The sequence below is a fragment of the Coregonus lavaretus genome (genome assembly GCF_964263955.1).
Source record: "Coregonus lavaretus genome assembly, contig: HAP1_SCAFFOLD_2134, whole genome shotgun sequence".
Classification (NCBI taxonomy): domain Eukaryota; kingdom Metazoa; phylum Chordata; class Actinopteri; order Salmoniformes; family Salmonidae; genus Coregonus; species Coregonus lavaretus.
Window position 1 is genome coordinate 29497 of NW_028156168.1, and position 14986 is coordinate 44482.

The 14986-nt window shown below is 46.0% G+C and overlaps 1 protein-coding gene across 1 annotated transcript in view; it reads left to right on the forward strand.

Annotated features, from left to right (window-relative positions):
* Positions 1–373: 373 nt before the first annotated feature.
* Positions 374–14986, forward strand: part of LOC311126719 (putative JmjC domain-containing histone demethylation protein 2C) — a gene marked incomplete at its 3' end in the record, with an annotated part of 52269 nt that continues 37656 nt past the window's right edge. The window contains exon 1 of the mRNA XM_084200710.1: positions 374–702. Coding sequence (XP_084056836.1) covers positions 541–702 — 162 coding nt within the window. The remainder of the gene's footprint in view (positions 703–14986) is intronic.

A 14986-nucleotide genomic window follows, 5' to 3' on the forward strand; every position in this document is an offset into this window, starting at 1 on the left:
AAAACATCCACATAATTTCCTACATTGGTAGGACATTTGAAAGATCTATTGTCTTATGCATTGTATTTGATATCTGTCAAGTTATTATCAAAATATAGCCGTACACCACTAATATTCAATATAATAATACATCATTAGATTTTTTTAGACACATGTATATATTCCCTTTCCTAATATTTTTTGTAGAGCACAATTTTATAATAGTGGTAGGGAATGGATTTGTGTCTGGCGGATGGAGAAGTCTGCTGCTGCGGTTTTTCTCGGTTGTTTGCCTCGGGGAGCGGAGGGATACCATTTTCTACCATGGCAGCGATGTGCTCCAGTGTTCATTTCCACTGAGCTGAAGATTGACTATTTGCGGGTGTAGACTGCAAGAAATTTAAATCCCCCGGGTTGTGATCGACACTTTAAAAACGAAATAACAGTATTTTTATTTTATTTTTTTCTTTAGTGGATTATTTAGTGAGGTTTCATGTAGTACATGTCAGATCGATAGGGCGTCGGTGTTAAAGTTTTCTAGGGTTTTTTCACTCTCAGTGAATGGCCATGGCGGTGGAAGCGCGACCGGAGCTGGTTGGGAAGCGGTTCCTGTGTGTCAGTGGAGACGAGCCGCAGGATCTCGGGGATATCGGGCGCTGGGGCTGGCGAGCTGGTGTCATCCGAGCCGTTACTCACCGAGACAACAACAATTCAGAGTTGACGGTAAGGAATTATATAATTTTTAATGGTTTGCCCGACGGTAAACCGACGAGGCATTTGGTGTTGTTTTTGGCTCCGCAAAACTGAAGTTAGCTGCTTACCGTCGTTAGCTAAATACGTTTAATTGTTAGCTAGCTGGTTTTCAGTCGCTATTGGCATATAGCTATAACAGATACATAGCTAATGTATCTTGTATGAGGTAAATGAGTTCTGTATCTTTATAGCTAGCTAGCTAACTGAGGTAGTTATAAGTTAACGTTTTCTGGCCGTTAGTAGGGGGTAGCGTCGCGAGCGGGCTTGCCAGCTATGGCAGAATTCTAAGAACAAATCAGCTCGAGCCAGTTATCAAACATAGCTGGGGCCGGTTTCCCGAAATCATTTTAACGCTCAATGAATCGTTAGAACCATTGACCTGCGAGGAAATGAGCTAGCTAGCCAACGAAGAGTCGACCGCTACAGACACAGCTCTACCTACCCTTTCAACGATTTAGACATCAAGGCTGAAATTCCATGACTTAAATAATTAAATTAGCTAGAACCTAAAGTGCATATTAACTACTGGTATGCCCACCAGTTGTATACAGGACAAACATTTTGAATGTGCTGGCTAAATAGGTAAATTATTCCATATTTGTCCAAAGTCACAATGCCCATGGAAAAAACACTACATCTACATGTTTTTTCTCTCCAGATTACTAATGGTAAGTGCACAGCTGGTGTTGCTAATGTAACCTACATGAATACAGTCTGACAGTTAGCCAGCTAAATGAATAGTTGCATTTACAATGGCCCTGTTTTATTAGCCAGGAATGAACAGCTGAGTGAACACAAGGATTTAAGATTAGATCATCATGTCAAACACAACAGCCATTGTACTAGTGTCAGTAGCTAGAAAAGCAACACAATTACACAACAAAAGCTTGCCTGCTGATGATGTAATTTATGTAGGTAGGCAAAATGCACTATTTTCTGTGACAATTGACTGCCTTTACTGGTCTCTACATTGTTGACACGCTGACTATAATCTGTATTTGATTTGGGATGACCTAAAAATGCACTAGCATTTAGAAATAATTTGACTATGGCACCAAGATGACTATCAATAATGAGCTAAATCATATTATTGAGCTCAATTTTAATATGCAAGGCAAGCATGAATACATTAAGTGAAATAAATTCCAGTGTCCTGCATTGTAGTTGTCAGTCAGTGTCTATAGAAGTGCAGGCTAGGAGTTAAAAGCCCAGCGGCAGCATAGCTCTCTCTACATGCATCAACAATGCAGCCCTCATTTGAATGGAGTAGGGCCATGGTGCAGGCAGCCCATTGAGATGAATGGAGTAGGGCCATGGTGCAGGCAGGCCATTGAGATGAATGGAGTAGGGCCATGGTGCAGGCAGCCCATTGAGATGAATGGAGTAGGGCCATGGTGCAGGCAGGCCATTGAGATGAATGGAGTAGGGCCATGGTGCAGGCAGCCCATTGAGATGAATGGAGTAGGGCTGTGGTGCAGGCAGCCCATTGAGATGAATGGAGTAGGGCCGTGGTGCAGGCAGGCCATTGGGATGAATGGAGTAGGGCTGTGGTGCAGGCAGCCCATTGAGATGAATGGAGTAGGGCTGTGGTGCAGGCAGGCCATTGAGATGAATGGAGTAGGGCTGTGGTGCAGGCAGCCCATTGAGATGAATGGAGTAGGGCCGGGGTGCAGGCAGGCCATTGAGATGAATGGAGTAGGGCTGTGGTGCAGGCAGGCCATTGAGATGAATGGTGTAGGGCCGTGGTGCAGGCAGGCCATTGAGATGAATGGAGTAGGGCCGTGATGCAGGCAGGCCATTGAGATGAATGGAGTAGGGCCGTGGTGCAGGCAGGCCATTGAGATGAATGGAGTAGGGCCGTGGTGCAGGCAGGCCATTGAGATGAATGGAGTAGGGCTGTGGTGCAGGCAGCCCATTGAGATGAATGGAGTAGGGCAGTGGTGCAGGCAGGCCATTGAGATGAATGGAGTAGGGCTGTGGTGCAGGCAGGCCATTGAGATGAATGGAGTAGGGCAGTGGTGCAGGCAGGCCATTGAGATGAATGGAGTAGGGCTGTGGTGCAGGCAGCCCATTGAGATGAATGGAGTAGGGCCGTGGTGCAGGCAGGCCATTGAGATGAATGGTAGGGCCGTGGTGCAGGCAGGCCATTGAGATGAATGGAGTAGGGCCGTGGTGCAGGCAGCCCATTGTATTTCTCAGTGTGTACTGTACAGTATGATGTTAGTTTGTTTTCAGGGATGTGACCTGAGGTCACCAACTGGAGCAGGCAGAGAGGGCTGCTAATCAGCACAAACTGACCGGGCTGGGGAAGAATTTTCCACCGTTAGGAGAGGCCTGCCTGGCTGTGTGTTGCTGAGTTGGGAATCTGTAAAGGTGTAGCTAGCTAGGCTGTGACACACTGTTGTGCAAACAATAGCACCTATAGGTCTTTGGTTCAGAGTACTGTGTGTGTGGAGGGAGAATAAACATGCCATACAGTATGTTTTTAGTAGTAGGATCTGAACCCAAAGCCAAACATGTTAGGCTACACTCATTCATTCTTATTACCATTAAAACAATACTGTATGTAGGCCAGCTAGTTCTTTCAATGACTTCTGTTTCAGAGAGAATACACAAAACAACATTATTTTACTCTGATAATAACGCTACTTGAAATGAACATGTTATTTTGTTGTCCTAGGAGACAGAATGTAACATGAGACTGGTGCTGGCCAGCAGCACCCCTCCCCCACCACACCACTACCACAACATAAGGCAGCCATGTCTGTATTCTAAGACAGTCGGCTCTGTCTCTGGTTTCCAGAGTGCAAAGACAGTTTCTGACTCCTGTTTATGAGGCAGAGAGAGTTTCTGACTCCTGTTTATGAGGCAGAGACAGTTTCTGACTCCTGTTTATGAGGCAGAGACAGTTTCTGACTCCTGTTTACGAGGCAGAGACCATTTCGGACTCCTGTTTACGAGGCAGAGACCGTTTCGGACTCCTGTTTATGAGGCAGAGACAGTTTCGGACTCCTGTTTATGAGGCAGAGACAGTTTCTGACTCCTGTTTATGAGGCAGAGACAGTTTCTGACTCCTGTTTATGAGGCAGAGACCGTTTCTGACTCCTGTTTATGAGGCAGAGACCGTTTCTGACTCCTGTTTATGAGGCAGAGACCGTTTCTGACTCCTGTTTATGAGGCAGAGACAGTTTCTGACTCCTGTTTATGAGGCAGAGACAGTTTCTGACTCCTGTTTATGAGGCAGAGACAGTTTCTGACTCCTGTTTATGAGGCAGAGACCGTTTCTGACTCCTGTTTATGAGGCAGAGACCGTTTCTGACTCCTGTTTATGAGGCAGAGACAGTTTCTGACTCCTGTTTATGAGGCAGAGACAGTTTCTGACTCCTGTTTATGAGGCAGAGACAGTTTCTGACTCCTGTTTATGAGGCAGAGACAGTTTCTGACTCCTGTTTATGAGGCAGAGACAGTTTCTGACTCCTGTTTATGAGGCAGAGACAGTTTCTGACTCCTGTTATGAGGCAGAGACAGTTTCTGACTCCTGTTTATGAGGCAGAGAGAGTTTCTGACTCCTGTTATGAGGCAATGTGGTCGGTAGTGTTTGTTTTCTACTCCATAAGTAGTATTGTATCTCAGAATGTTAGGCTAGCACTACATTTCCACAGCAGGTGATTACCAGACAATTACTTTCCAATGTAGGTCTCATAGTTCTCCTAGATTGAATCTGTAATTTCCAAAATAGGATAGGGCATGTCAATAATATTATTGTAAATATAGGGTTGGGAAAATATGTTGACGTGATTCCTATTACCGCCAGTACAGCCCTGGTAGTCAATAATTAAGGCTCTGTCTCTCTTCACCAGATTGTAACATTGTTTCAGACAGTTGAAAGACAGAAAGAAATAGAGAACTGAAAACAAAGTATAGTATAAACATCAAGACGTCTGGCACAATATAGGATCTTCAAATGTCTGCATAACCCCACCCTCTGCAGTAAATATTTTAATTAGTGGAACAGTGGGAAGGAATTGATTGTTTGGGTAAACAATAACTGTGTGAGCTGGCCTAACTCTGTGTAAATCCATAAATACCTTTTTTAACACTGCCTCCTAAAGAACCTGTTTAGTTACCTTGGTAGGCGACAGGCCAGGCGGTCTTCCCAGAATCTGGCCACAGTAACCTGGGGTGACCCACGTCCTTGGTAGGCTACAGGCCAGGCGGTCTTCCCAGAATCTGGCCACAGTAACCTGGAGTGACCCACGTCCTTGGTAGGCTACAGGCCAGGCGGTCTTCCCAGAATCTGGCCACAGTAACCTGGGGTGACCCACGTCCTTGGTAGGCGACAGGCCAGGCGGTCTTCCCAGAATCTGGCCACAGTAACCTGGGGTGACCCACGTCCTTGGTAGGCGACAGGCCAGGCGGTCTTCCCAGAATCTGGCCACAGTAACCTGGGGTGACCCACGTCCTTGGTAGGCTACAGGCCAGGCGGTCTTCCCAGAATCTGGCCACAGTAACCTGGGGTGACCCACGTCCTTGGTAGGCTACAGGCCAGGCGGTCTTCCCAGAATCTGGCCCCAGTAACCTGGGGTGACCCACGTCCTTGGTAGGCTACAGGCCAGGCGGTCTTCCCAGAATCTGGCCCCAGTAACCTGGGGTGACCCACGTCCGGTTTCCAGTCAGATACATCTGGGGATCATTGGTCCTGTTGAGTTGGACAGTAACTGGAAACATGCCTTTGATGTGGTAGGACTATACAGCCTTATTTACACCACTACTGCTTGTTTCAGCTGTCTGGTAGTGCTTTCTAGAATGTTGCTATTTTCTTATTTACTGTTGGTACAATTACAATAACACACAGTATTCATTGACATAATGGTAAACTGCCATAGACATTGTACTGTCCTGTACGTGTATTAATCTGCCTGCCGATTGGCCTTGTTTCTACAGTAGCAGCCTGTCACTGGCTTGGTCCTTTGGTATTTCAGACAGCAGAGCAGAGCTCTCAGCAGGGGTGGGTTTACCAGGCCAGAGAGAGAGACTCTCTTTCACCAATGGCTGGACTGTATCCCATAACAACAGCAGCTTAGCCACGTGAGTGACAGTTCCTCTGAGTTCACCAGCTCTAGTTATCTCCACGCTGCTTAACATTTTCGGCTCCAGATCAGGACAAGATCAGAATCAGATCCTATTTAACACAGGATACATGACTGTCTCTGTCTGTTCTGCACAACAGAATGGGAAGGACAAGGCAAGTGTTAGGTATAGCATCAAGCTAGAGTATTGACAGTACATTTGACCATATAGGCTAGCCTACATGCCAGCAATTAATATATCATGTCTGTCTGGTGAATTATGTAAAGGACAGGCTACATCATGTAAGCCCAACCTTCATCATTTACAGTTCTGTTTTTCAGTCGCTTTCCCTCCCTTTCCTCAGAAAATACATGCTTATCACCCTGTCGTCATTATGCCCAAATAGTAGGCTATGTTTTCCTCTGTACTGATCCTGTTCTCTCTGAGACGGCCCAGTCTGCTCAGACCTTCCAACCCCATCTCTGTACTGATCCTGTTCTCTCTGAGACGGCCCAGTCCGCTCAGACCTTCCAACCCCATCTCTGTACTGATCCTGTTCTCTCTGAGACGGCCCAGTCCGCTCAGACCTTCCAACCCCATCTCTGTACTGATCCTGTTCTCTCTGAGACGGCCCAGTCTGCTCAGACCTTCCAACCCCATCTCTGTACTGATCCTGTTCTCTCTGAGACGGCCCAGTCCGCTCAGACCTTCCAACCCCATCTCTGTACTGATCCTGTTCTCTCTGAGACGGCCCAGTCTGCTCAGACCTTCCAACCCCATCTCTGTACTGATCCTGTTCTCTCTGAGACGGCCCAGTCCGCTCAGACCTTCCAACCCCATCTCTGTACTGATCCTGTTCTCTCTGAGACGGCCCAGTCCGCTCAGACCTTCCAACCCCATCTCTGTACTGATCCTGTTCTCTCTGAGACGGCCCAGTCCGCTCAGACCTTCCAACCCCATCTCTGTACTGATCCTGTTCTCTCTGAGACGGCCCAGTCTGCTGAGACCTTCCAACCCCATCTCTGTACTGATCCTGTTCTCTCTGAGACGGCCCAGTCCGCTCAGACCTTCCAACCCCATCTCTGTACTGATCCTGTTCTCTCTGAGACGGCCCAGTCCGCTCAGACCTTCCAACCCCATCTCTGTACTGATCCTGTTCTCTCTGCTCTGCTCTTGTTCAATATGGCCAGATGGCTTTGGTTTAGACAACTGTATATTCGTTTTTCAGTGCATACTTTCACAAATCAAATAAATGGAATGTTAGTCTAAGGGCTCCACTCAAAATGTTTTGGCAGCTGGTATGAAACACATTATGCGTGTTTGAGCCGTTTTCTCTGTGGTATTTGACGAGCTAAAATGCACCAGTAAATAAACCAGGACCTAAACAATTTAACTCTTGTTACTTTATAAATGTACTTGGCCTTGTTTTCACAGTAAATCTAGGACATCCTTCTGCATGACCAATATCATATTGTTCTGCAATATTATCTAGCTGTAGCAGAACTGAAAATAATTGCCTTCCTGTTTTATTGCTCCCACTTGTGTATTGCTCAATCTGTCCGTTTGGAAATATGAGCTAGCCTGAGGATCCACCAGACCAGGTGATGTGATGGGTCCTGCCTCTGTCCTGTACACTGCTTCCCTTCCTGCCTCCCAAATGGCACCCTATTCTCTGTGTAGTGCACTACTTTAGACCAGGGCCCATAGTCTCAGAGACTTTGATAGAGGGGGACCAACCCAACTAACAAACGGGAGGTGTGTACATACCTGGGGGCTCTAACTGGTTTCTACTGGGCTGGGTGTTGCCAGGGACCTCGCCATACCATAATATCACGGTAGTTAGGTGCCGATACCATATGTATTGCGATTCTCATAATTCTATATGTATTGTGATTCGATATTCCAAACATGTTGCTCTGCTGCAGAGGGACAAGAGAGAGCCATGAGAAAATACTTTTTGATCGGGCATGGAAATAAAAGTGCTGAAAACAAATTGGCTCCCTATTTTAAAAAGAAGATGGAGAACAAGCTATGAAGGAAAAATACGCTTGTTCTGGTGCTGGTACAGCAAACTAGCGCAAAAATAATATTGTGAAATTGTCATTACAAAATATCGTCAATTATATCACGATATGTAACTGTATCGATTCCCCACCTCCCTCCCCCCCATCACTATTTTCTACAAAGTAAAGCTGCACACCTTCCTTTCACTGACTGGAGGGCCTTCACATGCCATGTGGTGCAATGACCTCGCTGCTTACTGAAAAGCACGCAGGGACATTTACATGCTGTGATTTCACATGTTAAAGAGAAGCAGACAGGAATTCATGCATCCAGTAGTGGATGGAGCCATCTGTTTCCAATGGGGTGGTTCCTCTTTTAACTATGAGAGATTGTGCCGGTAGTATGGTTTACTACAGGTCTGACACATCAAACACTTGGATGACAAGGTACCTGTTTCTACTTGCAGAAAGGTATTTTCAGGTCAAAACAAACGGTGAATCTACTAGGGTTGGTCCAACACACTGGGTTTTTATTTGGAACTCTGTGTCTAAATATTGAGTTAGGGGATTAGTTGGGGGTTACCCAGCCTCTGCTGTGGGACGTCTACAGTTTGCTGTGGATTAACAATTGATGCGTTTAGTACAAAGTAGTTGTTGACATTGCATCAGCCATTCTACAATAGATTTAGGCCAGTGAGGTTGGATTCTTAAAGGAAACCTACCACTTGGTTATTTCACCTAATACCAGTAGTACAATGTACTGCCATAAAGGCCTATTGCTTTATGAAATGAATGTCTTACAGGCCTACATAAATCATTCCTGATCTTTAAAGTAGGTTTGGGTGATAACGTGACTGGTGAAATGAAGAATGCGTTCTGCTTTATCTCCTAACGTATTGCACAAGTTGAATGCAGGTATTTACTTAAAAAGTAGCTACAAAAATAAACATTTCTTGAAAAAATTAAATAAATAGTTTTGATGGTATTGAAAAACCATCCTGTGGCTATTTCCAAATTACCCGATGTATGGTGTATATACTGAGTGCAGCCAAAGCCGAGGTTAAAGTTCAGACACAGATCATTAGAATTAGAAAAGTAAAATGGATTTATTGTATTTTCTATCTGTAGACACATTTACTGTGGTGTCCTGAAGGTTATCTAGCCTGGGGGTCCTGGACTATAGATCTGCAACACAAGTGTCTTTTACATTTAGGGCAAGGTTTTTTTTCTTCTCTGGTGCGAAACAGAATTCTTTGTTTGGAACTCTGCAACGCTGTGAGTGTTCTATGGGCTCCATTGATTGGTTCCATACCAGTGGAAGGAAAGTTGACCGTGAACAGATGTTTGAGCCAAGGAGCTGCAGTGTGATCTGCAACCTCAGGAACATACAGCTTTCTCCTTGTCATGGCCAATCACTCACTGAGGAGAAGAGCCCTATTCCCAATAGTGGGCCTATGGAACCTGGTCAACGGTAGAGCACTATAGAGGCAGTAGTGGGCCATTTGGGAGGCGATCCGTACGCTCGTCTCCTCAGTGAGTTAACATCATATCTCCAAACAAGACCCAGCTAAATGTTTTATCATTGACTATTCAAATGAGCATAGGGCTTAATCATCTTGTAACAGAGGGGTGGAACACCATATAAAAAAACACGGTTATTACTGAAACACATCCCAGATATTCTCCTGCAAATATCCCCTTACAGTGGGGTTTGCCTGACAATGTACTGCTTGCAGTTGATGGTGTGTGTGGAGGAAAGGTTCCTTCATTAAAGGAGATGCCCGCCTCGTGTCCCAGGGAGATAAATAATATGCCATTTAGCAGACGCTTTTATCCAAAGCGACTTAGTCATGCGTGCATACATACATACATTTTTTATTTTTATTTTTTTGTGTATGGGTGGTCCCGGGGATCGAACCCACTACCTTAGCGTTACAAGCGCCGTGCTCTACCAGCTGAGCTACAGAGGACCACGGGATGCTTCTGGTCTCTATTGAAGGACGTAACAAACACAGCACGTGATTAAAGGCTTGTTTCTGCTGGGAAAAGATACGGCTCTGTTATTGTTTCAACACAGCAAAAGATACGGCTCTGTTATTGTTTCAACACAGCAAAAGATACGGCTCTGTTATTGTTTCAACACAGCAAAAGATACGGCTCTGTTATTGTTTCAACACAGCAAAAGATACGGGTCTGTTATTGTTTCAACACATCAAAAGATACGGCTCTGTTATTGTTTCAACACAGCAAAAGATACGGCTCTGTTATTGTTTCAACACAGCAAAAGATACGGCTCTGTTATTGTTTCAACACAGCAAAAGATACGGCTCTGTTATTGTTTCAACACAGCAAAAGATACGGCTCTGTTATTGTTTCAACACAGCAAAATATACGGGTCTGTTATTGTTTCAACACATCAAAAGATACAGCTCTGTTATTGTTTCAACACAGCAAAATATACGGGTCTGTTATTGTTTCAACACATCAAAATATACGGGTCTGTTATTGTTTCAACACATCAAAAGATACAGCTCTGTTATTGTTTCAACACATCAAAAGATACAGCTCTGTTATTGTTTCAACACATCAAAAGATACGGGTCTGTTATTGTTTCAACACAGCAAAATATACGGGTCTGTTATTGTTTCAACACATCAAAAGATACAGCTCTGTTATTGTTTCAACACATCAAAAGATACGGCTCTGTTATTGTTTCAACACATCAAAAGATACAGCTCTGTTATTGTTTCAACACAGCAAAATATACGGGTCTGTTATTGTTTCAACACATCAAAAGATACGGGTCTGTTATTGTTTCAACACATCAAAAGATACAGCTCTGTTATTGTTTCAACACATCAAAAGATACGGGTCTGTTATTGTTTCAACACATCAAAAGATACGGGTCTGTTATTGTTTCAACACATCAAAAGATACGGGTCTGTTATTGTTTCAACACATCAAAAGATACAGCTCTGTTATTGTTTCAACACATCAAAAGATACAGCTCTGTTATTGTTTCAAAAGATACGGCTCTGTTATTGTTTCAACACAGCAAAATATACGGCTCTCTTATTGTTTCAACATATCAAAAGATACGGCTCTGTTATTGTTTCAACACAGCAAAAGATACGGCTCTCTTATTGTTTCAACACATCAAAAGATACGGCTCTGTTATTGTTTCAACACAGCAAAAGATACAGCTCTGTTATTGTTTCAACACAGCAAAAGATACGGCTCTGTTATTGTTTCAACACAGCAAAAGATACGGCTCTGTTATTGTTTCAACACAGCAAAAGATACAGCTCTGTTATTGTTTCAACACAGCAAAAGATACGGCTCTGTTATTGTTTCAACACAGCAAAAGATACGGCTCTGTTATTGTCAAAAGATTTCAATGATGAGTGTGACTAGCGTTATATAACTTCCAGATTTCTACGTCTCTGAAATAATAAACCATGAATTGTCATAATTGGAAAAGCTATAAGCCTAGATCCTATAGAAGCATAATGAAAGCTATAGATGAGCAGAATAATAATATGTTTCTTAGAAGAGAATGACTAGAGGCTGAAGCACAGAGCTGTGTGACCAGTAAGATCATCCTAGCTACGTCAGAGAACAACTGAACATATAGTTACACTGCTCTGTAGAATGTCACACGTTGTAGGCAGATTTACCATGGAGGAGGACCCTGTTTTTTGTGCTAGTAAAGGGTGCTGCATTCTAGAACAAGGAACTAGAACCACCATGTAAAACACTGAACAGTTTTCTCTTCATTGGTGGTCCTCTGTAGCTCAGCTGGTAGAGCACGGCACTTGTAACTCCAGGGTAGTGGGTTCGATCCCCGGGACCACCCATACACAAAAAATAATTATGCACGCATGACTGTAAGTCGCTTTGGATAAAAGCGTCTGCTAAATGGCATATTATTATTGTATTATTATTTCCCTCCAACATGGTAGCCTGTATTATGGCCATGTCTGAATAAGCAGATATGCCTAGCATCACACAATCCAAGGGATTTGGCTAACAGTTGTCTTTCTATATTTTTGAATAAATCTGACCTTCCACAAACTGAAGATGGACTTCACTACACCATGTCTGTGGTCCTGAGACACACAAGGGAATTGTTGAAAGAGAATGTCGTGATTTTCTTATTTTGCATATTGTCCTTGGACTTTGCATGGCTACTGGCTAGCTTATTGGTTAACAGGAAAGAGCTTTACAGTTTAGTGACGTCTGAATGATTTCCTGGGCTGCCTGACTCACTGACAGCGTTTAGGTACCATATCTATTGTGTTGATCAACACATGGTAAGGTTGGATCTGTCCCACAGTCATATGGTAATAACATCCCAGCTTCACAGGACACACTGTTTATTCAGCGTCACGTGACTACATACCACCTTCAGTGGAGGCTGAGATTCCCTCCTGCTTTTACACCACACTTCATCTGCATCTAGTAGGAGGATTGTTTGCAGAAGAACCAAGGAAATCAAACAGACTTGGTTATGACATGATATTTGGAGGCCTGGCAGGCAGCTGAGGCTGTGAGTTATCGCGGAACAGACCGCGCAGGATGTCAAAATGGATGTGTATGGAGGTCCCTGAAGGCTGGCTTAATGGGACGGAGAATAGAGCAGTCATGGCTGCTGTGAAGAGAGCGGGACCTGGGAGGGAACAGAGAGGGCCCTGTGTTCTCTGGGCTCAGCTCAGCTCGGGGGAGAGAGGGAGAGAGGCTGCAGGAAAGGGACCGGGCTGTGTGCGTGCGTCAGTGGTCGGGGAAATACTCTGGACTCTGGATGCATTTAGATTCTCCCTCCCTGCTGGGAGGTTTTGGCTGGGCTGTCTGTAGGGTACTATAGTCCACTACCATGACAGACAGTAGTAGCTATCAACATGACTAGTATTCTGCTGGGAATATAAGAGACAAGTCCCACTGTTTGTTTGTGTGAACAGAAATGGTTTAGGCCCACTTTTAGTTTCCCTCCAGTTGAACATGGGATAGGCCTGGGATCAGAGATTATTCAGCCCTTCTCATATTTATAGCCCAATCCGAGCATGAATGATCAGCTCCCTTTTCTCCTTTAATCTCTAACCCAGGGGTTGCATCATTGCCCTAGAAAAAAACTCCTACTGTACACTAATCCCTTTGAAGTAGTGGTGGGTGAAGATGTTTCGGCATTAGATTCTACTAATGAATGTTAGTGTATTTCCCTCAGCTATTTCTGGTGCAGCAGCAGTGGGAAAGGGGATTTCTGCCGGCTCAGCCTCACGTCCTCTCAGAGGCTCATCTGGAACTCGGTTTGCTTTTGCAATAGCCAGTCCTCCTTCCCTCTCTCCCAGGGGCCTGGAGCAGGGGGCTGGAGCAGGGGGCTGGAGCAGGGGCCTGGAGCAGGGGGCTGGAGCAGGGGCCTGGAGCAGGGGCCTGGAGCAGGGGCCTGGCCAGAGCGGCATGTGTCAGTGCGTGGGTGACCAACTGAAAGGTTGCGGTCTGGTTCTGGGACGCTGTGGAGCTAGTGTCCTGCTGTTCTCATTAGCCATATTGCTGTTGCTAGCAGCAGAGAACCACTACCACTACCACTACCAGTATTCAGGAAGCTCTGTAGCCTAGCCAGCCACAGCCAGCTAGACTGGAACTAGAGGCCCTACCCCAATTACTCTGGGAAAAGGAACCGTGGGGTTTTGTCGTTTTTTGTTTGTTTGTGTGGATGCGTGGGACCGACCAGTGGCTGGTTGTAATTTAGGCTCGCTGAGCAGGGAGAGGTAGTGGAAGGAGGGAGGGCGATGGGAGGAGGGGAGCAGGGAGGTAGTGGAAGGAGGGAGGGCGATGGGAGGAGGGGAGAGGTAGGAGGAGGGAGGGCGATGGGAGGAGGGGAGCAGGGAGGTAGTGGGAGGAGGGAGGGCGATGGGAGGAGGGGAGCAGGGAGGGAGTGGGAGGAGGGAGGGCGATGGGAGGAGGGGAGAGGTAGGAGGAGGGAGGGCGATGGGAGGAGGGGAGCAGGGAGGTAGTGGGAGGAGGGAGGGCGATGGGAGCAGGGAGGTAGTGGGAGGAGGGAGGGCGATGGGAGGAGGGGAGCAGGGAGGTAGTGGGAGGAGGGAGGGCGATGGGAGGAGGGGAGCAGGGAGGGCGATGGGAGGAGGGAGGGCGATGGGAGGAGGGGAGCAGGGAGGTAGTGGGGTTCACACAGTGAGCAGCATGGGGCCCCTGTTGCCTCCGCCTCAGCCCGGTTGAAGCTCAGCACCGCTCCCAGGGGCCTCCTCTTCAACCCACCCACTCTCTTCCCACCTCTCATCTAGCTCTCCTGGCTGGATGAGGGATGTTTTCCTGTCTCTCCCTCCTCCTCCTCCTCTTCTTTCTCCCACCGTCCTCCTCCTCTAAAATGTCAATGACTGTCTCTTCCTCTCTCTCTCTCTCCCATCGTTCTTTCTTTCTCTCTCTCTCTCCCTCCCACTCCCCCCTCCTCTAGAATGTGACTGTGGGGTCTGTGTTTAGAGCTTCCTGAGTGTAATTCTTTCCCTCCCTTTGAGTCTGACCTGCTGAACTCTCATAGGTCAGGCTGCAAGAGTAATCCACTGCTGTGGTGGAACCTGCCCCATTGTACATTTAGTATGGGATTTCTGTTTCATTTTGTTCCTAATTATCCTGTAGAGCTCCTCAAGGCCTGAATGAAATATTGAATTGCTGCAGAGAGAATAAGAGGGTTCTGCTGTTTCAACCCTGCTGCAGAGAGAATAAGAGGGTTCTGCTGTTTCAACCCTGCTGCAGAGAGAATAAGAGGGTTCTGCTGTTTCAACCCTGCTGCAGAGAGAATAAGAGGGTTCTGCTGTTTCAACCCTGCTGCAGAGAGAATAAGAGGGTTCTGCTGTTTCAACCCTGCTGCAGAGAGAATAAGAGGGTTCTGCTGTTTCAACCCTGCTGCAGAGAGAATAAGAGGGTTCTGCTGTTTCAACCCTGCTGCAGAGAGAATAAGAGGGTTCTGCTGTTTCAACCCTACTGCAGAGAGAATAAGAGGGTTCTGCTGTTTCAACCCTGCTGCAGAGAGAATAAGAGGGTTCTGCTGTTTCAACCCTGCTGCAGAGAGAATAAGAGGGTTCTGCTGTTTCAACCCTACTGCAGAGAGAATAAGAGGGTTCTGCTGTTTCAACCCTGCTGCAGAGAGAATAAGAGGGTTCTGCTGT